Consider the following 27525-nt stretch of genomic DNA (forward strand, 5'->3'; position numbering starts at 1 on the left):
GAAGAAGCAGGTAAGAGGATGATGGATGGATGGGATCAGTCGGTCACGGGCCTAGTTAAGTTGCGTTTGCGTGTATTAGACATAGTCAACGGATGTAAAGTAAAAGCAGTGAATGAATCCCATTGGCCACTGGGCATTGGTGGGGCCCATGTCCCGGCAGCCGGTGGTGGGTTCGCTTCGGGATGGGGCCGTCCCTGACCACAGACCACCACGTAGTAATATAATATTATATATAGAATTCACGGGCGCTACAACTCTTCTTGCTTGCATGCATGACATGTTGATTCTTTCTTGATCCAGACAAAAGCAAGTCTGTAACAGCAACCACTAGAATTAGATGAGATGAAACGAGAGCCACCAATTAAGAAACCTAATCATTCACAAGCTTGAATTAGATGAGATGAAACGAGAGCCACCAATTAAGAAACCTAATCATTCACAAGCTTGAATTAATTAAGATCCAACGCCAGTGAACATCATCTTACCTCTCTTTCTGTCTGTCTGTCTGTTTGTCCCTCGTTCATCCTCCGCCACAGAAAATATTCACTCCTTCCATGCCACCATTTTCATTTCTTTTCCCCTTCAAATTTCAATGGACAGGGAAATGTGGAGGAAGGGGAACTTTCTACTTGCGCTACTGCATATGAAGGAGTGGCAAATCAGTTTATTGGGTTATTGGTACTTATTAAGGTTCATTTACTTTAATATCGTCATAATATTTAGACGATATTAGTAATTGTGATGATAGTGTAAGGTGAAATTAAATTAAATAAACTATAATGTAATCATTAACAACTTAATCCGGTTGATTTGCCACCTTTTTTTGCATATGTATATGTCTATTTTGGCGAAATGAAAAACTCTTTAAATTCGTAGTATTTTGAAAGTAGACTAGAAGGACTTTTTATTTTGTGAAAATTAGAAGAGGATTAAAGTCTTGATAAATAAATTAAAAAAAAAAAAAGAGGATTAAAGTCATTAGTCTCATTACTCGTGAAGAAAACTTATCCCATTTAATTGAAATATGACTCTATGGATTCCTTTCATTTGGATCCTCAAAATCCTTCAATCTTGTAAGTTCACATGAAAATCGAACGTCTAGGAATTAATTAATTTTTCTTTTGCTTTTTAAGTTTTAACCAAAAACAATGTACAAGTCTTTTCACTTTCTCCCGTCCATTGATTGATGGTTGTTCGATTTTCATGTGAACGGAACAAATATGATTGAAGGATAATGGAGGATTTGAATGGAAGGGATTCGGAGATAACCATATTCCCCTCTAATTATCTCATATAAAAAGGATTGGAATGATCGTAATGTTTCTTTTTAAGTAATTTATCTCCTATCTTAAAATTAACTACAAAATTTTCATTGCTTTTTTAACATAACTTACAAAACGAAGCCATAGGGATAAATCCTACCAGTACGTAGGGTATAATATGATTTCATCTCAGCCACAAATTCAAGGGCCAACGGGGCCACTGGTTTATGTCTTTGCTCAAGTCCCTAGCTAAGCTAGGGGTCCTATACTCCTACTCCTACACATAATTACAAATTGATGCGGTGGGTACTTACTCTAATCTCCCTTACTTAATTACCTAATTAAACATGAATTTCATCAATTAGCAGCAGGGTTCTTAGAGTAACAAAACAAAACAAAAAACAGAATAGTAGATAGCAATCATCTTAATTTCAATTTTCAACCCCCTCGAAAGCCATTTTTGTTTTGTTTTAGTTAATTAATTAGCATTTCAAGTTTAAGAAAATTATTAATAATATTTCTCCAGAAATAAAGGCTTTGATTATTAGGTTACCAGCTGGATGTAAAGTGTTAACACAGCATTATCGCATGGTCCCAAGGATATGCGATCGCTAGCATACAAATACGATGTCGTATAATGTAGAAACAAAACAAACTTTCATATATATATATATATATATATATATATATATAGATATATTATATACACACACTTGTATTGACATATTGTGGAAGAGCAAGAGTTGATTGTGTAAAAGAACAAAGTTTACACCGAGAATCTGAGAGATGCCACTTACCAAAGCCACGTGAACTTTCTGCAATTCTGCATATGCAACTTTCCAGGACAAAAATCAAAACAGAAACATAAAGCTTATGTTGGAGAGATTTTCCTCCGTGCATGGACCATCGGCATATCTCATATGTCATTGTGTAATTGGAACGACACTCAAAAGAAAAACTTATCTCTACTTGAATAATGATATATGATGTATTATCATATATTTCGAGCATATTGAAAATTGCTCTTTATAATGAGCTACATGTAAGTGAATCTTATAGAAATAAATTCTAGGATGTCCAATCAATCGAGGTTCAAATGAGATAAAGTTTATCTTAAGTTATATGATTATGATAACTCTCACACTAAATACGATCCACATTTTATTGAACCACAAGAATAAGTACATGAAGTTTCATAGTTTTGTGATATATACCTTGCCAATGACGTGTTTGCCCGAATATTTTTTTCCACTATCATATATACAATTAATAGGAATGTTAATAATCTATTTGTTTACCTTTTCGGCTTGAAAGATAATCTCTACAAATATTAACTGATATTCGTAGCTATTTAGTCATATAACAATATCTAGTAAATAAATAAATTATGTTTCTCACTTAAAATTAATGTTAATCAAACGGTTGAATAATTTATATTTTGATTGAACTTTTCAGAGTTGATCTTTAAATTGTGATCTAAAAATTAGACAGTTCCAATCCTCAACTAACATTGCTACAAAAATATTAAAAGAATAACTAAGAATGTCAAGTGAAAAGTTTGCTAGCATCCTGTTTAATTAAGGGTAATGCTAAGCAGACAAAATTTGTAGACAAAATTTTGGAAACTAATTAAAGGACATGAAAGTTTATGATTGATTTATTACTTAAGCGTTGATAAATTTGCTCATTCCTATTGGTGACATTGACATATTATTTAATTTACAAATTTATCTTCGAATTTAGTCTCATTAGCATTACCCTCTAATTAATCACTTTGCAATACTCATATACTCATATCCTATCCATGTATTTTACAGGTTAGAAGAGAAGGAAAAAAAACTGGAGGAAAAATTAGAAAACATAAATTAGGAAAAAGAAACAACAAAGCAATGTAGCAGCTAGCTGGAACCCTTGTTCACCCAAAAAAATAAAATAAAATAAAACTGGAACCTTATTTAGCACTGAGCTGAGCTTTGCAGAGACAAACAAGAAGTAAAGAAAAAACAGAGAGACAAACAAGAGAGAGAGCTCTTGAAATCTTCAATGAAGAAACAAGGCAGTGAGATTGAGGCAGTAGGCATCTCCTACAAGATTAATCACACACCCCACCGCAACTTCTTCAACATCTTCAGCCAAAACAAACAACCTGCTTCTGCTTCTGCATGTGCTGCAAAAGTAGCTGTAGTAGCAGTTGAAGATGATGGAAGATCATCGAGAGGAAGAGCAGGAGGAGTTGGTGGGCAAGAAGTCCTCAAGGACGTCAACTTGCGAGCAAGGCCATGGGAGATCCTCGCCATTGTTGGTCCCAGTGGAGCTGGTAAATCTTCCCTCCTTGAGATTCTCGCCGGCAAGCTCACCCCGCACAGCGGTTCCGTTTTCGTCAACCAAAAGCCTCTCCGCCAACCCTACTTCAACAAGGTCTCCGGCTACGTCACCCAAAAGGACACATTGTTTCCTTTGCTTACAGTCGAAGAAACCCTAATGTTCAGTGCCAAGCTCAGGCTCAGGGTTTCTCCCCTTGAGCTCAGCTCCCGCGTCAAGGGCCTAATCAACGAGCTCGGCCTCTCCCATGTCTCCGCCGCCAGAGTCGGAGACGACAGAGTTCGGGGGATCTCCGGCGGAGAGAGGCGGCGTGTCTCCATTGGAGTCGACGTCATCCACGACCCCGAAGTGCTCATCCTCGACGAGCCCACTTCCGGGCTTGACAGCACCTCCGCCCTTCAGATCATCGACATGCTCAAGACCATGGCTGAGACCAGGGGCAGAACCATCATTCTGAGCATTCATCAGCCGGGATTCAGAATTGTGAAGCTCTTCAACTCAATCCTTTTGCTGGCCAACGGCTCCGTCCTCCACCACGGCACCGTCGATCATCTCGGCCTCAACTTAAGGCTCATGGGGTTGGAGCTCCCTCTTCATGTCAACGTCGTCGAGTTTGCAATCGACTCCATCGAAACCATTCAACAACAACATCAATCCACACCACACAATAATATTCTTGTTCTTGATCGTCAGAGTCGAACTGGTAAGCTGACTCTGCAGCAGCTGTTTCAACAATCGAAAACTAATAATAGTAATGCCGGTGGCGGAGGCGGAGGAGGAGTAGTGCCACTTGAAATTGACGACGATAAAATCACCAATAATGAAGTTTTTCCCGATTTGGATTTTACTAATTCGAGACTGCGAGAGACGATGATCCTGAGTCATAGGTTCTCGAAGAACATATTCCGAACAAAGGAGCTGTTCGCATGCCGGACAATTCAGATGCTCGTCTCCGGACTAGTTCTAGGCTCCATCTTTTACGACCTCAAAGACGATCTCACCGGAGCCGAGGAAAGGGTAGGTCTATTCGCATTCATTTTAACGTTTTTGCTGTCGTGCACGACGGAAGCACTGCCGATATTTCTTCAAGAGAGGGAGATTCTGATGAAGGAGACTTGTTGCGGAAGCTACAGGGTCTCGTCTTACGCCATCGCCAACGGATTGGTTTACCTGCCCTTTCTACTAATCCTGGCCGTCCTTTTCACTCTGCCACTGTACTGGCTGGTCGGACTCAACCCTAACTTCACGGCCTTTTTCCATTTCTTGCTGTTGATCTGGTTGATATTATACACTGCGAATTCCGTGGTGGTGTGTTTCAGTGCACTCGTGCCAAATTTCATCGTGGGAAACTCGGTCATTGCCGGCGTCATGGGGTCTTTCTTTCTGTTCTCCGGTTACTTCATCTCCAAGCATGAGATTCCCGGGTACTGGATTTTCATGCACTACATATCGCTGTTCAAGTATCCGTTCGAAGGGTTTCTGATAAACGAGTTCTCAGGGTCGGACAAGTGCTTGGAGTTTTTCTTTGGGAGGTGTATGGTGACGGGAGAAGAAGTTCTGAGAGATGAAGGGTATGGGGAGGAAAGCCGGTGGAGGAATGTGGCGGTCATGGTCTGCTTCGTCTTGTTTTACAGGTTTATTTCTTATGTCATTCTTAGATGTAGATGTCGATGCTCCCAGTCCCAAAGGGGCTTCAAACCTACTCCTCCTCCAACCCTCACTGCAACTCCTTTTCTTTAACTAGTAATTATATGATTATATATATATGATGACTGTATTATTTTGTGCTCACTCATCCATATCTCTCTCTCTCTCTCTCCATATTTCTTTTTCTCTCTGATCACGAGTGTGATATGGACGACGGTTCACAATTCACATGTCTTTGGAATTTAGTACTTTGCGATGAGGTGAGATGAGATAGCATCCCGAGAAGAAAATATCGCTTCATAAGAAACAAAAATGAGGGAGCGATCCCAAGTTAACAAGTCTTCTTGTCCTGCAAGGATTAGGAGATGAACGTCTATCGTATACAGTCTTACTTTAGCTTTGCAAAGAGGTTGTTTCCACAACTCAAACCCATGACTTTTTAGCCACAAAGGAGCAACAAAAATTAAGAAGCAAAATATGCATAGATCCTCTAACAATTGTAATAACATCCATTTGAAAAGTTGCCACGAATAAAAAGCAACAAGGTGCCAATAGCATAAGCTGCATAAACAACAAAACATGCACGACTAGTTCCAACTTGCTACGAATCGAAAAAAATTCCTCATTATATTAGCAGCAACTCTTACTGCAATGGTACAATACACAGTACAACATTTTTCGTTGTATGAATAACACCTATATGAACAACTAGAATTCGATTCAACAGGAAATGGATTCGCAATTGGTGCCTTACCTTATATTCTATCAAACACTGAAACTTACAAAACAAAAGAATTTCATACCGGATAAAACAATTGGCCTTCTTATCAGACCATGAAGAATATCGGATTTGGTGTATACGACGTGGCAAGGCCGCCGCCGCCTCCTATATCTGTGCAACAAGGAGTTCATTCCATGCATCTGGAATTCCAGGTAAGCACCAGTGTAAGCAATCACTTGTGCCTGCATTTCCTTTTCCTCTAATGGTATAGTGGGATATGTGACCTTCATCTCTCAATTGAGAAATGGCAGTTATATCCAGTAACTTTACTTTTGTACCTTTCAAAGCACCCTCGATCACTGAATCACTGGATCCTTCCTGGACTACTTCACTTCCTCCGACCAACGGAGTAGTATTGTCGCAGGTACCCCCAGTATTCCAGTCACCATTGAAGAAATGCCTCGGTGAAATTGTCCGAAAGAAAGCTTTTAGGCGGGGATGTGATGGTAATTGTGAATCAACCCACCTGGTAATACTGTACACAGTAAAATTTTTAGCATTTCCAATTTCTGCACGCATCTTTTCTTGATTGGGCTTTCCGTTTACATGCATTACCCACCGGTTACCATTAATCTTTCCCCTATTCCAATGATGCCCTGTATTAAGAACCAGCACATCAAACCGATGAAGGTATTGTCTCAAGAAAGCCGGGGGACGATCCAAATGCATGGCAATATCACTGGCTCGGTCTGAGATGTTAAGGGGCACTAGATCACACAGGCTTGCTGACCAATAATATAAGATAGTGGTATTGGTGTTAGAGAATCGATAGGCCCAGCCATCAGGACGAATGGCTCCACGACGTTTGACAAGGCCATATTCCTTTCCGACATTCTCAACTTCGGGGCTTTCTTCCCCGCCAGTTGCCATACACATCAAAGACTGGAACTGCTGTCTACCCAATGAATCTCCTACGAAAGCAATCGTTTTGTCCTGCATCCTGAAAGGCACATTCACATTTAGAAGACTGACCACAGCAAGATAAACCATTTCTCTGTATTGCACCAAATCTCAAACTCGGGAGAACAGTGGTCCATATTGTTGAAAGGATTTAGAAGTAAGATCGTATGAGATGATTCATTCACGACTCGGAATATTCTAGACTTCTAGTTGAAAAGTTTAGGTGTGCTTGAAGTGGAAACCAAGCAAAATTATATGGTTTCAGTCCAAAATATTATGTACACAAATCGAAGAGTAAGTTGAAGCTTTTCACGAGTTAACCAGGCAGGAAGCCCTTAATTAGACAATGACTGAGTTCTATACCTGGGAAAATGATAGCCAACATAAATGCAAGTATAAAAAAATGAAAAAACAATCAAAGCGTTTACTCATCCAGTGGAATTGTCTTTCAAATGAATGACAAGACCGCAATTGGCAACTTCACATCAAAATTCAAATAAGTTCAAACAGAAAAGAATTACCTTCTCAAGAATGCAGAGCGTTCAAAATCTGGTATTTCACAATTTGCTGGCTTCCATCGGTAACCCTCAAAAGAAAAATCTGTTCGTTGTGTCAGTCTACACGCCCACATTTCTGATAACCACTGCTTACATTTAAACCCAGAATATAAAGGGCGCCTGTTGTCCGCAACCCATCTACCCTTGGCATAATTACACACTGCAGAGGTGAAAACTCCACAAGCTTAGGAAACATTGAACCATGAAGCATGAGATGATAAATCTGAGCAATGGAAACCTTTCAACATAGCAGAGAAACAGCGTAAACAACTCTATAGTTGGATAAGACTTTCCGGTGAAAAAATACATGCATAATGTATTTATATTTATGTGAACTTCAACATAGTTTAATTGAACAACTCTGCCATTACTGTTGCAGTGAATTATTCAACGGGAGTCAAAATTTATAAGAGTCAACGACTCAAGTGACACAAAACAAGAGCAAACCACTGAAGTGATGAAAACAAGAGTAAACCACTCAAGTGATGCAAAACAAGAGTAAATGACTCAAGTAATGCATGGCAAGAGTAAACGACTCAAGCGACATAAAACTGAGAATTCTGATGTTCAAGAAAGTGCTAGGTTAAAATTTGGTTCGGAACACTTTCACTCAAGTGTTTCTTAGATCCTTCATATCAAACAAATTCTTCAATCTTCTCTTCAATAGAAACAATCCGATAAGCAACAGGTATTATGCAATTGATGGCTTGACATAACTTTATGTCGTTCTACACCATAACATGATATGTTAAGTGTGAAATCATTTTTTCACTTGTCCGTGAAATACATGGTACTATCTTTTAACTATTTATTTGTTTTTCTTTTTGCCTTTCTAAAATTAGCGAATGCAGCAGATTTTTGTCTCCATTCATAATATCTCCAAGACCTCCTTCCGCCAAAGTTGATTTGGTTAAAATTAAATGTAGCAGCATTTTCCATACAGAGAGAGAGAGAGAGAGAGAGAGAGAGAGAGAGAGAGAGAGAGAGAGAGAGGGCATCTTTTAATCATGCAGTACCAAACCTCAAATCAGATCTCATACTGTGGTAACATAGGACCTCATCAGATATCAGATTACCACTTTAAAAGTAAAGCCAGTTTATATTTTGAAGAACTGGTTGTCATTAAGAAGAGAAAAGTTTACTCTCGACTTTGTGCACAAAGAAAAAAGAATATGAAAGGAGAAATTACTATTTCACTTTTGGGGGATCATCAATCCATAAAACTGATTCACAAACTGGTAAGGAATAGGGTTGGCATGTATTCAACCAGTAAGACAATCAAACAAGGCAAAGAATATATATCTTCAAGGACATTAGCTGCCACAGGACAAGGTATATAATATTTACGTAAATGTTATGTGCCTAACCAGATTTAGGTTCAGCCTGACCAGTTTCCATAAACACCACCTAGAATTTAAATTTTCAACTAACATCAATAAGAAAACAATCATTCCATGTCAAATGAGCTATTAGCGTGAAATCATCATGGTAAACTGACCGCCAAACAATGCTGTATACAATTATTTTTTTAACAAGAAATACAATTCAGAGAGACAGATTTAATGTACTATTCTATTCTATGGGACCCCTCAATTGCATAGTGTAGTCCATGAGCAATAGAACAATAAGATTACTGTAATTACCTACAAAAGTTAACAATAATGAAGCTTACAGCCCTATGAGAAAGGAAGCTAGACCTTTAGTTTGGAAAGATGTCGCATTCCCATTACTTTCATGCATTCCAGGAGAGAATGCATACATAGAATCTATTGGGGCTGTGCCAAACTTTTCTATTACTTTTGTATCTTCTGCCGTATTCAAATGTAAATCCTTCCCTTCAATATTTCCATTTGTCTTCATAGGTTTGGAGGAATTATTTGAGAAGTCCCCAAAAAAATCTGAATAAAAAATGAAAAACATTCATCAGCTGGCAGACAAAGAAGCAGGTATAAGATGAGGTCAGTCCTTTCAGCATTGAAGACAAAGATAGTAGATCATTTCAAAAGACAGTAAAACAACAAGGGAAGAACATGAGTGGTCAAGAACAACACTAAAAAAAAAACACAAAAAAGTTACCAAAAAACTAAAACTAGATACAGCCATCCAGACTAAAGAACTCCAGCCTGCCAGTTAAGCCAATGTAGGAGAAAAGGAGATGTGCTTAAACTCCTTAGAAACAGAAGCCCAAAAGGTTGACCAAAACTGAACTCCTTTCAGCACTGACTGAAGAGGCAGGCAAAACTAGTGATAAATAGCTGAAACAGCAGCTTTCAAACACTTAGCAAACATTTTAGCATTTACTAATGAGGTCAACTAGTGAGCCTTAGATCCTAATTACTTCAACAGATAAGAAAGTTAGCAATTAATATAGCTTTCAAGAGTCGTTTGGTAAGCAAATAACCACGAACCATGTCATTCTCATATCTTCATTTGGCTTTTCCTTCAGCACTGACCAACTAGACAGGAAAAACATTATTTCATCTCACCCTAATTTGTGATATTTTCATGCAAGCAATAGTTATCTACATATCCCGCATAGCCACCAAAGTTCACCCATCATCCCATCCTAATTCTGACTTTTTTCTATAATAAACAAGCTTTTTGACATTTATTTTATCCTTATGGCAATTTTACTTGAACAGAAAATAAGTTTCTAAAAACCTGTGAGTTTCTCCAAAGAATAGTCACTAGAGTACTATAACAATCATGTCATGTGCAGTCCAGCCATTCATTATTATATATCACAGCTGAATCATGGATGAAATAAACTAAAAACCGCACTCAGGTACTTCATGGCCATCACTTTTCTTGCGTAATTTTATTGTCATATGCAATAAAATATTGTTTCCTCCTTAAAAAAAATAGAGCAATAGAAATGCAAAAGATGCTAGTATGGGGAGTTACATAGATTATCAAAATTTAAATAGGCAATATAAATAGGTAATGTTTTGGTACAGTTGCCTTCTCATTTCTTATAACTACTTTTTAAGCTTTATGCAGACAAGGCATCTTGTTTTCTTAGGCCCCGTTTGGGATTGAGGTGATTTTAAAAAAAGCCACTGTGAAAAAAAGCTGAGGGTCATTTTTGTGTTTGGTAAACTGAAAAAAAAGGCTTATTTTGGAAGCTGCTGTGAGAATAAGCTGAAAATCAAAGGAAAAGCTGAAGCTGCTATTTGCTGCTTTGAAAAAAAGCCAGTTTTTTCAAAGCACACGGAGCTACAGTGCTCCTTTAATGAAAAGACACACTATCATCCTGCTTTTTTTTCCAAAAGCACTTTCACAAAAAAGTTTACCAAACACTCTACTGGCTTTATTTCACAGCCGCTTATTCTCACAGCACAGCCGCTTATTCTCACAGCAGCTTTTTTTCAAAGCACAGCAATACCAAACCAGCCCTTAATGGTGCGGTATCATTTAAAGGTGTGATCACTGAAAAACATCACTAGATGATAGATCAGATTAATTTTTCATTCCCTTCTCACATTATCAGGAAAGTATGGGATTTTGAAGGACTGGACTAGGCAAGTAGATTCAGTTCTTGAGAGCAGCTATTGTCGTACCCAGTGCACAAGGCTCCCGCTTTACGCAGGGTCTGGGAGAGGTGAATGTCGGCTAGCCTTACCCCCATTTATGAAGAGGCTGCTCCCAAAAATTTTCAAATAGGTCGTACCCAGTGCACAAGGCTCCCACTTTACGCAGGGTCTGGGAGAGGTGAATGTCGGCTAGCCTTACCCCCATTTATGGAGAGGCTGCTCCCAAGTCTCGAACCCGAGACCTACCGCTCATGGACGAAGGCAGTTGCCATCGCACCAAGTGCGACCTCTTGAGAGCAGCTATGTTGTACAAAAATGAAGTTATAAGTTTCTATGCCAGTTTGGCAAATAGGCCGTGGCACAGGGGACTCATGTTCAAATTAAAGAAGAGAACCCAAGTCCATGTTTCGAACAAAGTGTAGGCACATCAAAACATTTGGAATGCTATAGCAGGCACAATACCAATGGTATTAACATAATACGGCAGGCAATCTTGTCCCAAACATTAAACTAGATATTTGTCCAATTAAAAGATCAGGGGTAATATACATCTTAAACTATTTACAAATCCCAAGAGCATTGTTCACCATTTTCTCTAAGGTAATATCTAACAAATTTTCATGCACATTTTAACCCTTAATCGTATCTTGTTATTTTGTTGCATAAATGTACAAGAAAATATAAAAAACTTGATTGGTAAAAAAAAAGAGAAAAGATAACATGTATTGATGGGGAAACAAACCTATGGAAGGCATTGGAAACCGCTGGCGCGGCAATAGTAGAGTATCAGCAAAAGGATTTTTCTCCCACGCCCAAAGTAATATTGTTGTGAATATAAGGGCAGCCAGAGTGAAAGAGATTGGTTTCCCAATCAATTTGTAGTTATATCCCCCTTTCATCTCATAAGCAAAAGGCAATTGCTCGAAGTTTTGATAGCGGAACGCAATCAGCTAAACTCCATCAACCTTAAGCGTCTGATCGTTTAATTACTGGAGAGTTCAGCTGCACGCAATGCAGAAAATGGAGAAAAATGAAATAAATAAATAATTGGAGGGAAGGGGAATTAAAGTCACAGGAAGAAATAAAACCCAGAAAAAGAATTAATTAACCAAGTTTTATTTTATTAATTTTGGAGGGAATGAATTAACAAAGTAATTAACTAATTAGCATATATTTGGTAAAAAAAATCCTGTATAAAATAGTCCAAAAAAAGAAAAGATAGATACAGATACAGAGAGGCACAGCATACACAGTATGAAACCAAAAGGTAACAGCAATAAACGAAATATGAGATGAACAGATGGAAAATTCAAACCCTAATTAGAGGAACGGAAGCCAAATCGAACCCTTAATTTCCCAGATTAAGGTAACGATCCACTGGCACAGGTAATTAACAGAAAACCGAAAATAAAAGGAATTGAACATGATAGAGAAGTCCGTAGTACTTGGTTTTAGAAAAATGGAAAGAAAAAGAGAAGGAAATAGGTGAATCAGTACCTCCTCGTTGTGCTGGTTGAGGCTATTTTTGCAGGCAATGTGAGTCTGCGAAGCATCTCTACCGACTACCATTCAACAGAGATCGCCACCGCAGACCACCACCGACCTTTTCCTTCCGATTGAAAAGCTCGGCTATCTCTCTCTCAGACTCTCACTCACTCTACCGTCAAAGGAAATTCGATTGCGGTAAGAGAAGAGTGTGAATTAATTAATTTAGACGATTTACGGGGAAGGGAAGATGTAAGAGCAAAGCAATCAAAGAGAGAGAGATGACTGAAGAAAAAGAAAGGGATCGCCGCACATGGATGGAGACACTTCGGGATATTTTTTTAATAAATTGATACGGATTATTTGTCCATAATTCCAATTAACGCCACTTTAGGTGTAATGTTATAATACATATCCTTTAGTTACGCGTTAGAATTGATTTTTCACAAGTTATATAATTTTAAGAAAAGTAATGAAATTTTTGAATTTTAACGATAAAGATAAAATAAATAGTATCAGTATTGATTTTTAGTGTAAAAATGTGGTTTTTCGTTAAAAGTGAACAGTACCGGAAGTTTTTCGTTAAAGTTCTCATAAAAAGCTTCTGATAGTGTTCATTTTAACAAAAAACCACATTTTTACACTAAAAAGTCAATAAGATACTATTTACTTTACCCTTTATTTTGTTATTATTGTTAAAACTCAAAGTTTTCAAACATTTTTCATTAGTTTTCCTTATTTTTATTCCAATCACTTATTTATTTTTCGTGTAATTGATAATTCAATGCTACATATCTTTAAAGAAAATCTCGCTATATTTGCTTGTTTGGTTTTTGTTTCGCTATGTGTTCATGGCGATGTTTGAACCAGGATAATGGACATAATTATCCAATTTAAGTCAATGATCATAAGAAATAAATGAATAATTAGTTTTCGGTCTCTAATTTCTTATATTTATTGATGAAGACCTTATCTTTTTTTATTTTTTAATTGGAAGCGATGTATTCATTAATCAAACTTATAAAGAGTTACAAATATCTTAGAATAGAAGCTCCTAAATAAGAATAGGAGGCTCCTCAAACCAAACTAAATTATTGCTACTAGACAAAGCAAACTTAGCAAGCCGGTGTGCAACACCATTACATAAACTAGAGGCATGAATAAACCTCACCACAGGGAAAGTGGAAGCCAGATGCAGTACATCATCTGCTATCATACCAATCGTCAATGAGTTTGACTTAGTCCGATTGAGAGAATTTTGATCAAAGTCCCAATATTAATATATTAATGAATTACATGTAAGTTACATAATTTTTATGAAAAAAAAATAGTAATTGATTTATAGTTTTAATACTACACCCTTATTAAACTCTAAATAATTTTGAATTCAAACATTTCCCAAATATAAAAAATAAAATTAGAATAAGTTTGTACCTATTAAATTTTTATAAAAATAATAATTTTTTAATCTTGTATGTATTCATTCTTAGATATACCAATTTATTAAAAATGTACCCTTTTTAAATTTAAATACCCATTTTTTATATAAAATTTCATTCAATCTTTTATCTAATCTATTTTTTAAACTTATATAGGTACATTCTATTTTGTTGATTTGAGAATGTATTCATGTCAAGTTTAATAGAAGAAAATTAATAATGTTATTCAGTCTTATATCTTTCTTTTTTTGTGCTTTTGAAAAATGTACCCATACTTTGGTACAATAAATTTTTTGTTAGTTTTGATGAACGTACTCGTGTGTGTGTGTACGCACACAATATATTGAAGAGTATTGTAAACACGGAAAATTCCTGAAACGAAAGAGACAAGAACAACGTGCACAAACAAATATTTGTATTTAGAGGATTTTGGGTTACAATCTCTCTCTATTTTGATCCTCTGATTCGATCTCCGTAAGGTGTGTATTTGAGGATGTGTGATTGATCCAAAGGGCCGTTGGGCTTGATCTAAGGATGAACGTTCTTCAAGGGCCGTGGACTTGATCTTGAAGGTGGATTTGAGCGGATCTTCAAAGGGGCTTGTGGGCTTGATCTTTGAAGAACAGTGATGAACGGATCTCCAAGGGCTTTTGGGCTTGATCTTGAAGAACAGTGATGAACGGATCTTCAAGGGCTTTTGGGCTTGATCTTGAAGAACGGTTGGATGTGTGGATTTGTCGACGTTGTTAATCCAAAGGGCCGTTGGGGCTTGATCTTGGATGAACGGATGATGAACGATGCTGCTTTCTTCAAGGGTCGTCGGGGCTTGATCTTGAATTGGTGGATGGTTGATCCAAGGGCCGTCGGGGCTTGATCTTGGAAGAACGATGAACGAAGAACGAAGAACACTTTCTTCAAGGGCCGTCGGGGCTTGATCTTGAAGGTGGATTTGATGAAGAACGAAAAGGGGTTTCTTGATTCTTCGGGAACCTGGATGCTTGAGAGCTTCGGAGTTTCAGAGCTTCAGAGCTTCAAGGTCTAATATGAATTGGTCCCCTTTCAATGAATGAAATAGGCTTGTATTTATAGAATTTTCCAAGGTCTAATTTCGAATATAATATTCCAGATGAAATAAGTCGTTTCTGCCAGGTGTTGACACGTGTCCTATTTGATGACTTTTCCAACTCATTTCAATTTTCGTTGAGTCACACGCTACGTGTAAAATTTATGTAATACATGAGCGTTGACACTTTGATTTATTGGTCAACATTTATTTACCGAAATTTCGATGTCTACAAGTATAATTCATTTTTAATATTTTTAATCCCATAAATTATGGGTTTTATTTAAAATCTCATTAATATAAATAATTACAAATTTTATTTTTAATTTTAAAATATAATAACTAACATAAAAATACATTATTGCATTAATGTCAGAGACTTCGATAAAAAACTAAACCACTAAGGTTTCAGTCAAATAATTTAGAGACCACATCCAAAGTGTCACTAAAAAAAATATTCTCACTAAGTGGGTTAGAATTATTCAATTTTCAAGTCAAATTAATAAATTAAACTTTGAAAAAAGAAAAACTCAAACAAGAAGTCAAATTAATAAATTCATGACGATTATATACCTTAAAAAATCTAACGGACACATATACAAAAAGCCATGCAATAAGAATATGGGGATGCATATTTATGTCCGAATGTTTTGGAATATAATTCGGATTTCCTACATTTTATAAGAATTTAGAAGTTTTTTAACTTATATGTACCAGCGGATCAATGATTTTTTCTGAATTTTTACCATTTATTTGTGTATACGTCTAATTAATTTCTAGTATATAAGTAAGTTTACGAATGTATATAACATAAAATCACATTAAACAAGATAAAATTATTTATGTACTCCTCTTTTTTAGTATAGAGTGCTAAAAAATCTAAGTCCAATTTACGCTCATGAAGTCTTGAAAAATTCACTTTTTTTTGTTACAAAAGTTTGGAAGAATTTTTTATTGTGTCCAGAACAAGACTCGGTACACATGTTGTAAATTGTAATACAAATAGAGGGACATTGAAATGTATATCTTCTTATCACTTATAACGTGTAACATACAGTAAAAACCTCTCTAAAGTAATGCTCAGACTTGTGTCCAGGGGAAGGTTGAAATGTTTCTGTGAGTTTTCTCGGCCCCTGAAATAGGTGAATAACCGTGGTTTACCACCAGTTGTCCCTCTTTTAAAAAAAATTATGGTCTCAACTTGAGACTAGTAATGCATAAGAATAAACTCTCTACATTGTGTACGTCATAACTTTTCTTGGTCCCCTCTTAAAAAGTACGCCTCTACATAGTAATAATTGTCAATGAGTACAAAATTATATTACAAAAAAAAAGTTTTAGATGAACGGAAATATTTTTACTTGTTTGAGACAATGCTTTAGTTTATAGAGCTAATTTCACGTCTTTAAACTTGCAGTACATATGTGTAAGAAATATAATACTTAATACTTAAGGAAACGTATTTAAAAAATACAACATTCATTAATAATAAAGACGTTCATAAATAATATTTTTAACTACAACTATATTAGGGGTGTATTCAATTAGGATTCTGAGAGAGTTTCAGGGAATTAATAATTCCAGGGGTATTCAATTAGGATTTTAAGTGATTCTCTGATATTCTAGGTGTATTCAATTAGAATTTCAAAATAGTTTATTAAAATCCTTAGAAATCCAGGTGTATTCAATTAAGATTTTAAATAAGTTTATAACATTCCAGGTGTATTCAATTAGAAATTGATTTTAAAGAATTTGAGAAAGTTAAAGAATTAAAGGGAATTGGAGAGATTTCGTAGTGTATTTTAAGTATCCACAAATCTCACCTCTTCCCATGAGATTTCGAAGGAATTGAATCAAAATTTTATATGGAATCTCTACAAATCAATTAAATTCCATAAAAATCCATGGATTTATAAATCCATTAAAATCTCTCACATTCTCAATTGAATACACCCCCTAAATAACAGCTCTCTAAAATAATAAAATTGTTTGATCGCAACTTTATGACTATATAATAATGTTACTATATTGGCTTGTACGTCGGTACAGATGAGAAAATAGCATACAAAAATCAAATTGTATTTGTCGGTGCACGTAGCATGTCGTATTCGTCATGAGAATAATTTTATTTTCCATAAAAAAAAATTACACCGACACATTAGTGGAATCCCACTCATCTCCTCCTCCGTCATCATTCGTTAGATTGGGAAATGCAACTTTCAGTCTTGGATGGTTGGACCAATCTGTTGTTTTAAATTGTTAGGAGAAAAACCAAATGTATCGTTTTAAGGGTTTTTATCCTAAATAGTCATTGAAATTGACTTTCACCAATAAGATGATTCTTAAAATTAAAAATCAGTAAATATAGTTCATGAAAATAGGTGTCGCAAAATCAATATGGTTCATCCGTTACAATTATGTTAAAAAATTCGTTAAATGCTAATGTGGCACATAAATGAATCCCATAAGATTTATAGATTTTTTTCACAAATGGTCCCTGAATTTGACCCACACCATCAAGATAGTCCATGAAATTGACCCACACCATTAATATGGTCCCTGAAATTGAAAATCAATAAATGTAGTCCTTGAAAATAGGTGTTTCAAATCAATATGATTCTTCCACCACAATTATGTAAAACAATTTGTTATGTGTTAATCTGAGTTTAATAATTAATTAAAAAAATTTGTCTAAATACCTTTTTGCACAATGAAATTTTTTTTTCTTATAGTAGGGCCTACTCCGAATAGAGCTCTCTTCCATAAATTATCAAAAGCACAAGGCTTAACCAAGGCCTAAGAAGGGATGTTGAAATAATTTTCAACCAACAATAGACACACCTCGGTTATAACCTCATTATCTCAAGGCAAACCTTGTCGTTCTTTGCATCACCAGACCACCAGGGAAGTGCCGAACAAGCTCTCCAAGATTAAGGTTGTGAGGATGTTGATCGCCTATATGTTAACGGTAATCTCGATCTAGGTTCAATTCGGTAAAAGGTGTCGAAGTGTGTAAAGATAAATGTATTGAGATTTATTTTTAGATAACATAGAGTGAATGAGGTATAGAAATATGGATTGGGATTGGAGGTGATTGCAAGACTGGGTTTTTGTGTTGACAATTTTTTTATTAATTATTAAATTATTAAGCCTATTTGTAATTTTTTTTAATTTAATTAGACTTGTGTGACCCATTTATGTGTCACATTAGCACATAACATAATTTTTGAAAGAATTGTGACGGAATGACTACATTGATTTGAAACATTTATTTGAGGGACTACATTGATCAATTTTCAATTTCAATAACCATTTTGATGTCGCGGGTTAATTTCAGGGACTATTTTTGTAATACCCCATATATAAAAAATGACAGTATATATGTGTGTGCATAAGTAACTATTTTTATGCAATGATTTTATTGAGTTTCTTTATATGTACTATGAGTACAAAAAACTTGTATTTTTGGCATGTAAGTTAGTAGGGATTCTTTCACTACAAAAAATTATTTTTGTGCCTAGCTAATACTTTTATACTCAAATGTCTCCAACTAGAGAGGTTTCTATTTTTTTGGCATCCTCATAATAATTTTGTAACTTTGTCTAGTAATTGTGTATCTTATATGTATATATGCATTAGTTTGATTTTTTAAGGTTTCTACTTACCCTTTTTGTGCCAATAGCAACTAAGTTACCCTTGCTAGCCATTTGGATCTTTAATTAGTGAAGTGTAAAAGGGTTGGAGAGCTAAGCTCCGAGAGGTGGGAAATTTCTAGTAGAGTTAGCTTGATTTTTTCTCCAAATAATGGGTGGAAGTTAGTAATTAATAGAAGCTAATAATTAGGGTGAAGAGGTGGAGTCTATAGCATGTGTATGTTAGTCTATTTGCATGTAGATGACAACACTTTGTATTAGAAGTGCTTACTCATCAATCTATAGGAATCTTAATCGTTAGGATGATATTCACCACCCTAAATAGAGGAAGATGACAACTTATTGGGGTTAGAACATTTCATGTGGCCTTTGATGTAAGGAACATCTTGCATGATATTCATTAGTTCATGATTAGCTTAACATTTGTTGTTTTTCTATTGGACCACATTTCATTCTTAATGATTACGACAACAATTGTTGATTTGTTATCGGAACTCATTTTATGTCTAATGATGGGCACGACACTTGATTTCTTTCTATTGGCACACTTGTGGAGGTTTTTGGAGAGGAAGATGTCATGCAATCTTTATAAGGGAAGGAGCAAGAACCAACGGAGGACATGGAGAAAATAAAGGAAGAAGAAGAAAAAAAAGAAAGAAAAATAACAACTCCAACAAAAAGTCATCCTCCCTTTCATATTACCTCTTTATTTTTCTTTTACATATTGTTGAGGCTTTAAGCCATCTTTCATTGTATTTGTAAGTTTCTCATATATAGTGAAATACAATGAAAGCAAACCCCAGTGGATGTAGTCGATTTGGCGAGCCACTTAAATCTTGTGTTGTTTATGCATTTACATTTTGAGGTCATTGTTATGAGAGCACTCACACTAAATCATAAAAAATAAGGGGGACAAATCCCATAAAATGCATGAGAGCTTACCCAACAAAATTGCTATATGGAACTCAGATGGAGTCATGTATCAATATCACCTAGAGAGAGATGGAGTAAAATGGTAAAGTAATATTTCGCAATCAGATTGTTATGTGTTATCAATACTATATTATCCGTAATATACTAAAATTTTGACTACTATCTATTTTGATTAGTTTTGCATATTATATTATAGAACGTGATTATTGATATCTATATTACGTTGCATATACAAGATTTCATTAGTTTATCAGTAATATACATGTGTTGTGTCATGTGCTCACTTGTGTAAAGTGTTTGTGTTGTGAAGTTATTCAAAGGCTGAAGTTTGCCTTGAATATAAAATAATGAAATCTTGTATATGTCAGGCATCGGGGGAATGGCTTGAACATACAATTGGGTGTCGGGGGAAGTGCATGTATAATAAAGTGGAAACAGAGAGTTTAGTTGCAAAAATTGGGTTAAGGGATGAACGGGAGTTAACTCATATTCTAAGGTATTCGGAGCCAAGTGGTATAACCAAGATACGGGACGTGCATGCTTGGGTGCCTTAGGTATGTGTTAGCGGGATTAGAAGGGAGTGAGTACATTTATGCATCTCACTTGCATATATGCATTTGAAAGAATTTAATTATTGTAGTTTTTGTTGTGAATTAATTTGTACACTATAGTTATTTCCACTGTGTATTCAATAAATTTTTTGTAGTAAACTCAAACGTTTAATATGTAAAAGTTGTTAACTAGTGTTATAGGATGTATTGAGTAATCAGCACCAAATTTTTCCACCATATATTGGTTGTATAATTTATTTTTATAACCAAGAGATGACTCACACCTTAATTTGTGAATAGTCTTTATTCGCGGGTTAGGGCGTGACAATTTTGATGTCATGGGTTAATTTCAAGGATTATTTGTGAGGAAAAAAAGGACTTATGAGGCCCATTTATGTGCCACATCAGCATTTAACTGATTTTTTAACATTATTGTGACGGAATGACCACATTGATTTGCGACACCTATTTTTAGGGACTACATTAATTGATTTTCAATTTTAAAAACCATCTTGATGGTAATGGTTAATTTCAAGGATCATTTATAATAAAACCCATTTTCTTAATATATACGACCTTATTTAAATTAAAAGGTGAGACATGCTTCATAATAGGCTAACCACAATAATATGATTTGTAATTGTTTTTGCTAAAAATCGAACTAAGATCTCTTATAATGGGCTAACCACAACCTAAAACCTATTAGTTATAAATGAAAAAATATCACTAAATCGTAGTATTAAGTGTGATAATACATCAATTTTTATATTTGAACTATAAAGTGACTACTCTCAAAGCTTATTAACCTTTTGTTAAAATTTGTTTAATCATTAATCATATAGCTCAAAATTTTCATATTATGAAAATAGTAAATTGCACTAATAAAACAAATCATGACAACAATGCAAAGCAAACATAATTCGCAAATTTGAGTTTAACCGAGTTGTATATAATAATGTGTTTTGTTTTCTGTATTGTTGTTTAAATAAAGTTTAGACAAATTTAATATCTTTGTACTCAAAATTCTAACTGCATGTCATTTTTTTTAGAAAAACTAATGAAAAAGACTTGAAAACTTGGAGTTTTAACGATAAGGACAAAATAAAGGGTAAAGTGAATAATATCAGGATTGAATTTTTAAGGTAAAAATGTAATTTTTCGTTAAAATGAACAATACTAAAAGTTTTTCGTTAAAATTCTTTTTTTTTTCCGATTACATGAGAGGAAATCAAATATTTTGGACTATCTTAAAACTCTTAGTTAACACACATTGTCTCTCTCTAGAAATCTCTGTCTTGATCTTGGATTTTGGACTAAGTCCGATGGTTTAGACTTTCATATTCACAAATCGCATTAAAAAAAAGAGTGTACGTTGATTATATGACAACGACTTGGGTTTAGTATAATGGTTTTCCACCCAATAAGCCACCACGGTTCCATTTGCACCCCTTTCCTTGCATTGACTGCGATATTGATAATCCACCAAACCAATTGACGTCTGGCATTAGTCCGTAATTTAAGCATTAAGTTAAGTAAACCCCAAGCCTCAATAAAACTTTTCAAATTTCAATCCAATATAATCATTTCAATTTGAAGTAAATTTGACGACTAAATTAAAAGAATTATTATTAGCATTTCAAAAAAATCTTATTTGGCACTCCTTGCAACTGTATTTTTCTTCGAATTTTAAAGTATTAATAACAATTTCCTTAAATTATTGCGCATTTAAATTTATACACATAAAAATTTCTTGATATTCTAAATTATTGGCTTTGGAATCGGCGACAATTTTAACAATTATTCTTGATCTCTTTTCTCTCTGTATTTTTATATATTTATTAGTGTAAAATAATCGCCATAAAACGATGTCATCGTTATAATAGTCGTCGTCATTTTTTTACCGACGCAGACTGTTAACAAATTTTGTTGAATCTAATTACTTTGTCTTGGCCCACCTTCTTTGTTTTGTTGTAGGGTACTAGAATTCTCTCCATACTTTCAATAGAAAAACTAAAATAATCGGGCCAAGGATTGGTAGAATTTAGAAGGATATCTCTCTCTCTCGGGGTTGGCGTTCTTCCGCGTTCTCCACCCTCTCTCGTCTACAGGAAATCTTTCTGCTTTTCTTTTCTCTTGGTTTCTTGTCTTTTCTTTTCCTTTCCTTTCTGTTTCTTTCTTTTCTAATTGGAGGTGTTTGGAGATCGGAGAATGCTGGAATAATCCCTCAACAGCAACGCAGAGGTATCAGATCTGCCCAAGCAACCAAACAAAGAAGCAAACAAGGTACCTACTTGCCTCCAATCCAAAATATTTGAAAATCGTCAGCTCAGATTTCAACATTTCGGATCCGGGTTCGGATCTACTCTGCCATTGCTAGTTTGTTTGTCGTTCTCAACCGGTATTAGGTTATTTTGGGTTATTGGGTCTTTTCCGTTTTTAGAAATCTGTGTCCCTCCCTTGTTTTCCATTTTTAGTTCGTTCCCTGTTAATTGTTACAGATCCTTTGCCGGATCTGTTGTTTCGGTTTTCAGGTGTAGATTATTTGAGAACAATCGGGTCTGTGATCTGCTTCTGGGTCGAACATGGCGACAGGGGGAAAATATACTAGAGTAGATAATAGGAGGCCGTCCTCCGCTAGTGGTTGCTGCTCCACCGTCACCGTTGGGGTGTTTGTGGCGTTGTGCTTGGTCGGGGTTTGGATGATGACCTCCTCCTCTGTAGTTCCCATTCAGAATGTGGATGTGCCCACGGAGGAGAGTAAGAGTGAACTCAAGGAGCAGGGCAGCAATAACGTCGGCGTCAAGGAACAAGCGAGTGACACCAATGCCAGGCAATTTGAAGATAACCCGGGTGACTTACCCGACGACGCAACCAAAGGAGACAGCAGCGATGGTGCTGCTCAGGGTGGAGACAAGCTACAAGGGAAGTCCGAAGAGACGACTGAGGAGAAGTCTGTGGAAAAGACTCAGGAGACACCTGAGGAGAAAACCCAAGACAAGACTGAGGAGAAAAGTGAAGAAAAGATTGAGGAGAAAAGTGAAGAAAAGATTGAGGAGAAATCTGAAGATGGCGACTCTAAGGTGGAGAATGGAGAATTGAATTCCGAAAATGGAGAAAAAAAGAGCGATGGCGGCGAAAAGGACAAGTCTGATTCCGGTGATAATGAGAAGAAATCGGATGATGACAGTGAGAAAGTGGAGGTAACTGATACCAAGGAGTCAAATGGGGAGAAAAAGGAAAATGAGCAGGCCAAAAACCAGAGTTCAAATGAGGTATTTCCTTCCGTTGCTCAGTCGGAGCTATTGAACGAGACTACAACTCAAAATAGTTCGTGGTCAACTCAGTCGGCAGAGTCAAAGAATGAGAAGGAGGCTCAGCGTGCTTCTGATCAGAAGACCAGTTACAACTGGAAAGTCTGCAATTCCACTGCTGGGCCTGATTTCATCCCCTGCCTTGACAATTTGCAAGCCATCAAGAGTCTTCGAAGTACCAAGCATTACGAACACCGGGAGAGGCATTGTCCCGAGGAGGCCCCCAGCTGCCTTGTTCCTCTTCCAGAAGGTTATAGACGCCCAATTGAGTGGCCAACAAGCAGGGAAAAGGTATATAACTTAGTCGATGTATAAATTCATTACCACATTGTTTCTGTCGTTTCTGAGATAGATTGATAAGGTGCATTCTTGCAGGTATGGTACTACAATGTTCCCCATACAAAGCTTGTTCAAATTAAGGGGCATCAGAATTGGGTCAAAGTTACCGGTGAATACCTCACTTTTCCCGGTGGTGGAACACAATTCAAGCATGGTGCTCTTCATTATATTGATTTCATACAACAGGTGAATGCTTTTAAGCATTTGGTTGTTTCAAATACATTCCACTTGTATGACTTTGCATGTTGGTTTGTTCTCTCCGTAAATATGTATGTACGTTTTTCTTCAGATGTCTCAGTGTGTGCATTCAATCCTTGTCTTCTCCCTCTCCCTAATATTTTTAATCAGCTCATGCTTTGGAGAATATGTCAATCTTGCTGCATCTATATCGTATTAATACCTATGCATTTATGATGAAGTATATGGATTTCTGTGTTTCTTGTTACAGTATATATGACGCTCTGGTTAGATATGCAGAGTTCTAAAGAATATCTTTTTAAGACCTAGGCAGGAATTTCATCTGCAGGGTGACATATCTTGGCAACATATGAATTTCACGAGTTTTGGATGTGATTTACCAGTAGGAAAAAAAACTAGAAAAGACACATCTTTCGTGTTACTGCTCATCAAAATTACACTAACTTGGGTTCTCTTCTCTTGCAGTCTGTTCCTGATATTGCCTGGGGAAAACGTTCACGTGTCATATTAGATGTTGGATGCGGAGTTGCAAGCTTTGGAGGCTTTCTTTTTGACAGAGATGTCCTTGCAATGTCATTGGCCCCAAAAGATGAGCATGAAGCTCAAGTGCAGTTTGCACTTGAAAGAGGAATTCCTGCCATATCTGCTGTGATGGGCACAAAGAGACTTCCCTTCCCCGGCCAAGTTTTTGATGTTGTCCACTGTGCCCGCTGCAGGGTTCCTTGGCATATAGAAGGTAGTCCTTGTGAATTGATTTACAGTGTGATATGAGATCAAGCTGAGATTGTTGTTTAAAAATGCAGTTTCCTTATGTGTGAAATCAGGGGGTTGTTTGGCTGAGTTTTCGATAACTGTCATGCCTAGTTTAGGGTTTAGGTTGATAACTGGAAAACGATAATTTTCAGTTTTCTATATTATAACTTCTAAGTTGATAACTGGAAAGAGATTTTCAGTTTATGGTGTATTTTGTTTTCAAGCTTGTTTTCTTCTTTGAACAGTTTTCAAATTGTGCTGCATATTTTGCACTCGTTCAGGATTTTATTGATAGAAAGCTGTTTCTGAACTGACACACCAAAGAAGCCCCTAGATCTTGAGCCAGTCTTTTCTGACATAGTAAGCATAGGAAACTTATTTGGTTATTTCTTTTCGTTTGGATATTCACCAATAAACATGATGTGCAGGTGGTAAGCTTCTGTTGGAGCTGAACCGAGTGTTGAGACCTGGTGGTTTCTTTGTATGGTCTGCTACTCCAGTGTATAAGAAGCTGGGTGAAGATGTTGAAATATGGAATGGTACATAATTTGAAACCATATGTCTTTGGAACTTTTGAATTGGAGTTGTTTGATTAATGCTAACAAGTCTAAAAATTTATGGGAATTATCTGCAGCCATGAAGGAACTAACCAAATCAATATGCTGGGAACTGGTGTCAATTACTAAGGATACAGTAAATGGAGTTGGTATTGCTATATACAAAAAGCCTACTTCAAATGAGTGCTATGAGAAAAGATCACAGAACGAGCCTCCTATCTGTGCTAAGTCTGATGATCCAAATGCTGCCTGGTACACATTATATTCAGCTGAACCTTTTCTTTCTCTTTTAGTTTAATGAATCTAGTGAAACAATTTTTCTCTCCAGACCTTTGATTTAGTTGCCTAAAGTATTTCTGGTTGAATTACTAAGTCTGTTTCTCGCTTAATGAGATTGCTGAACTTGGAGGAGAAAGGACATTGTTTCTGTATACTGTAGTTCTAAAACCATGTGAAAATAACATATTATGATGCGTTTGGAAAAGCAAAACTAAAACCTCATAGAATGGAAAAGCAAAACTAAAACCTCATAGAAATGGCAATTGTGTCACTCTTGCCAAAATTTGTTTGATGCGAACCCAGAGATAACTTTAATCTAAGCTCAATAGCTACCCTAATCTTAATTTTTGTTGTGTACAGGAATGTGCCATTACAATCATGCATCCACAAAGTGCCTGTTAATGCAACAAAACGTGGGTCTGAATGGCCTGAACAATGGCCGGCGAGGTTGGACAAGGCACCTTACTGGTTGTTAAGTTCCCAAGTTGGTGTTTATGGAAAACCTGCTCCTGAGGATTTCACTTCAGACAATGAGCACTGGAAACGTGTGGTGACAAAGTCATATCTGAATGGAATGGGGATTAACTGGAAATCTGTTAGGAATGTTATGGACATGAGAGCTGTGTACGGAGGGTAAGAAAAATCGTTCCTTGATTGTCATGAATAGTGTGTTTTGATGCATGGAAAACCACCATCTTTGTTATAATTTGTGCTTTACTGTTTATCTTTATTATTTTTCTTGACCTTGCCAAAGAATATGTACAAGTGAGATGTTGAGTTAGAGGCGGCTGCTTCTTTACTTTTTTTACCTGTGACTTCTGGTTGTGCTTGCAGATTTGCTGCCGCTTTGAAAGATTTGAAAATTTGGGTCATGAATGTGGTCTCGGTAGACTCTCCAGACACACTACCCATAATTTACGAGCGAGGTTTGTTTGGTATGTATCATGATTGGTGTGAGTCATTTAACACCTATCCAAGGTCTTATGATCTTCTCCATGCCGACCATCTGTTTTCCAAGCTTAAGAAGAGGTATGCATACTATTCCATTTCTCAGATTCTCTGTCCGCGGCAAAGCATTTGTTATTTCATTCACCAATTCATTTCGCTGTCTAACTTTGGAATGGCTTATGAATGACAGGTGCAATTTAGTGGCTGTAGTTGCGGAGGTTGATCGAATCCTTCGACCAGAGGGAAAGCTTATCGTGCGAGACGATGTTGAGACTATTTACGAGCTGGAGAACATGGCGAGGTCGATGCAGTGGGAGGTTAGCCTGACGTATTCGAAGGACAAGGAGGGATTGCTTTGTGTGCAGAAGTCCATGTGGCGGCCCAAAGAGTCGGAGACACTCAAGTTTGCAATTGCTTAAGCGTGGTGGTCGGAAGTCGTGGTGGTCGGCAGTGGCTGCTGGCGTTGCTGAGGATATAATAGTTACCCATTTATATTTTGTTTTGGTTGCTAATTGAAATTCATGGTTATATTAGCCTTTTGTTTCGTTTTAGTTAGGGCTTGTAGTCTGTTCATTTTTTTTGTTTACAATATTTTGTTTTCGTTGTCGGGAGATCGGTGTTTGGAATTCCACTGTAATATTACCGTACTGGTTATTGATGGAAGAAAAACCAAACTATTGGTTTATGTAATATCTGAGGATTTCGATTCTATTGTTGTGCAGTGCTTTTGCTCTTCTTGGAGGAGAGATTTTTAAGTGCCGGGAACACGGTCAGTAGATTGGGTATATTGGTTGAAATTAAAAAAAACAAAAAAAAATCAAACCATTGTGTTATGACATTTGATGTATCGAGCAATGTTTTCAGCTTATTGAAAAATTTCTCTACTCAGAGGTACTCTCAGCCTCTTTTATTTAGTGATACGGGTACATAATTAGTAATTAATCCTAGTATGTTTTCCCATAATATGATTGGTTCATAATTTATTTTATGAAAATAAAAGTTAGAAGTTCTAAG

The 27525-nt window shown here is 36.3% G+C and overlaps 3 protein-coding genes and 1 long non-coding RNA gene across 6 annotated transcripts; 3 read left to right on the plus strand and 1 right to left on the minus strand.

Annotated features, from left to right (window-relative positions):
* Window positions 1-3134: 3134 nt before the first annotated feature.
* LOC126601917 (ABC transporter G family member 5) lies at window positions 3135-5375 on the plus strand. Its single transcript, XM_050268693.1, has one exon. The coding sequence runs from the start codon at window positions 3306-3308 to the stop codon at window positions 5322-5324; it is 2019 nt and encodes a 672-aa protein (XP_050124650.1). The 5' UTR covers window positions 3135-3305; the 3' UTR covers window positions 5325-5375.
* A 454-nt stretch (window positions 5376-5829) lies between these two features.
* On the minus strand, window positions 5830-12830 carry LOC126601922 (protein trichome birefringence-like 14). Its single transcript, XM_050268699.1, has 5 exons — window positions 12500-12830; window positions 11745-12004; window positions 9167-9367; window positions 7434-7629; window positions 5830-6952 (listed from the first exon to the last, which is right to left on the minus strand). Exons 2-5 carry the CDS (start codon window positions 11899-11901, stop codon window positions 6118-6120), a joined length of 1389 nt encoding a protein of 462 aa, XP_050124656.1. The 5' UTR covers window positions 11902-12004; window positions 12500-12830; the 3' UTR covers window positions 5830-6117.
* Window positions 10939-11267, plus strand: LOC126601928 (uncharacterized). The gene is made up of 2 exons (XR_007615864.1): window positions 10939-11070; window positions 11181-11267. It is a non-coding gene; the product is annotated as an uncharacterized LOC126601928 (long non-coding RNA).
* Window positions 12831-22128: 9298 nt separating the features above from the next.
* On the plus strand, window positions 22129-27220 carry LOC126601915 (probable methyltransferase PMT26). 3 transcript variants are annotated; one of them, XM_050268691.1, is made up of 9 exons: window positions 22129-22524; window positions 22658-23728; window positions 23813-23962; window positions 24440-24710; window positions 25156-25266; window positions 25362-25536; window positions 25924-26196; window positions 26398-26592; window positions 26702-27220. In XM_050268691.1, exons 2-9 carry the CDS (start codon window positions 22709-22711, stop codon window positions 26928-26930), a joined length of 2424 nt encoding a protein of 807 aa, XP_050124648.1. In that variant the 5' UTR covers window positions 22129-22524; window positions 22658-22708; the 3' UTR covers window positions 26931-27220. The 3 variants fall into 3 exon arrangements, with proteins under 3 accessions (XP_050124648.1, XP_050124647.1, XP_050124645.1); XM_050268690.1 differs by having other exon boundaries at window positions 22129-22409; window positions 22625-23728; XM_050268688.1 differs by having other exon boundaries at window positions 22129-22409.
* The last annotated feature ends 305 nt before the right edge of the window (window positions 27221-27525 follow it).

Source organism: Malus sylvestris, chromosome 15, assembly GCF_916048215.2.
Source record: "Malus sylvestris chromosome 15, drMalSylv7.2, whole genome shotgun sequence".
NCBI classification, from domain to species: domain Eukaryota; kingdom Viridiplantae; phylum Streptophyta; class Magnoliopsida; order Rosales; family Rosaceae; genus Malus; species Malus sylvestris.

What these genes read in the sequence shown, in the direction of transcription:
- LOC126601917 (XM_050268693.1), top strand. Translation starts at nt 3,306, where the DNA reads ATGAAGAAACAAGGCAGTGAGATTGAGGCAGTAGGCATCTCCTACAAG.
- LOC126601922 (XM_050268699.1), bottom strand. Translation starts at nt 11,901, where the DNA reads ATGAAAGGGGGATATAACTACAAATTGATTGGGAAACCAATCTCTTTC. An exon ending in GACATCTTTCCAAACTAAAG is followed by an intron (nt 7,630 to 9,166) that starts GTCTAGCTTCCT and finishes TCACCTCTGCAG; the next exon opens with TGTGTAATTATGCCAAGGGT. An exon ending in CGCTCTGCATTCTTGAGAAG is followed by an intron (nt 6,953 to 7,433) that starts GTAATTCTTTTC and finishes TGTGCCTTTCAG; the next exon opens with GATGCAGGACAAAACGATTG.
- LOC126601915 (XM_050268691.1), top strand. Translation starts at nt 22,709, where the DNA reads ATGGCGACAGGGGGAAAATATACTAGAGTAGATAATAGGAGGCCGTCC. An exon ending in GGTTCCTTGGCATATAGAAG is followed by an intron (nt 24,711 to 25,155) that starts GTAGTCCTTGTG and finishes CATGATGTGCAG; the next exon opens with GTGGTAAGCTTCTGTTGGAG. An exon ending in ATGAGAGCTGTGTACGGAGG is followed by an intron (nt 26,197 to 26,397) that starts GTAAGAAAAATC and finishes TTGTGCTTGCAG; the next exon opens with ATTTGCTGCCGCTTTGAAAG.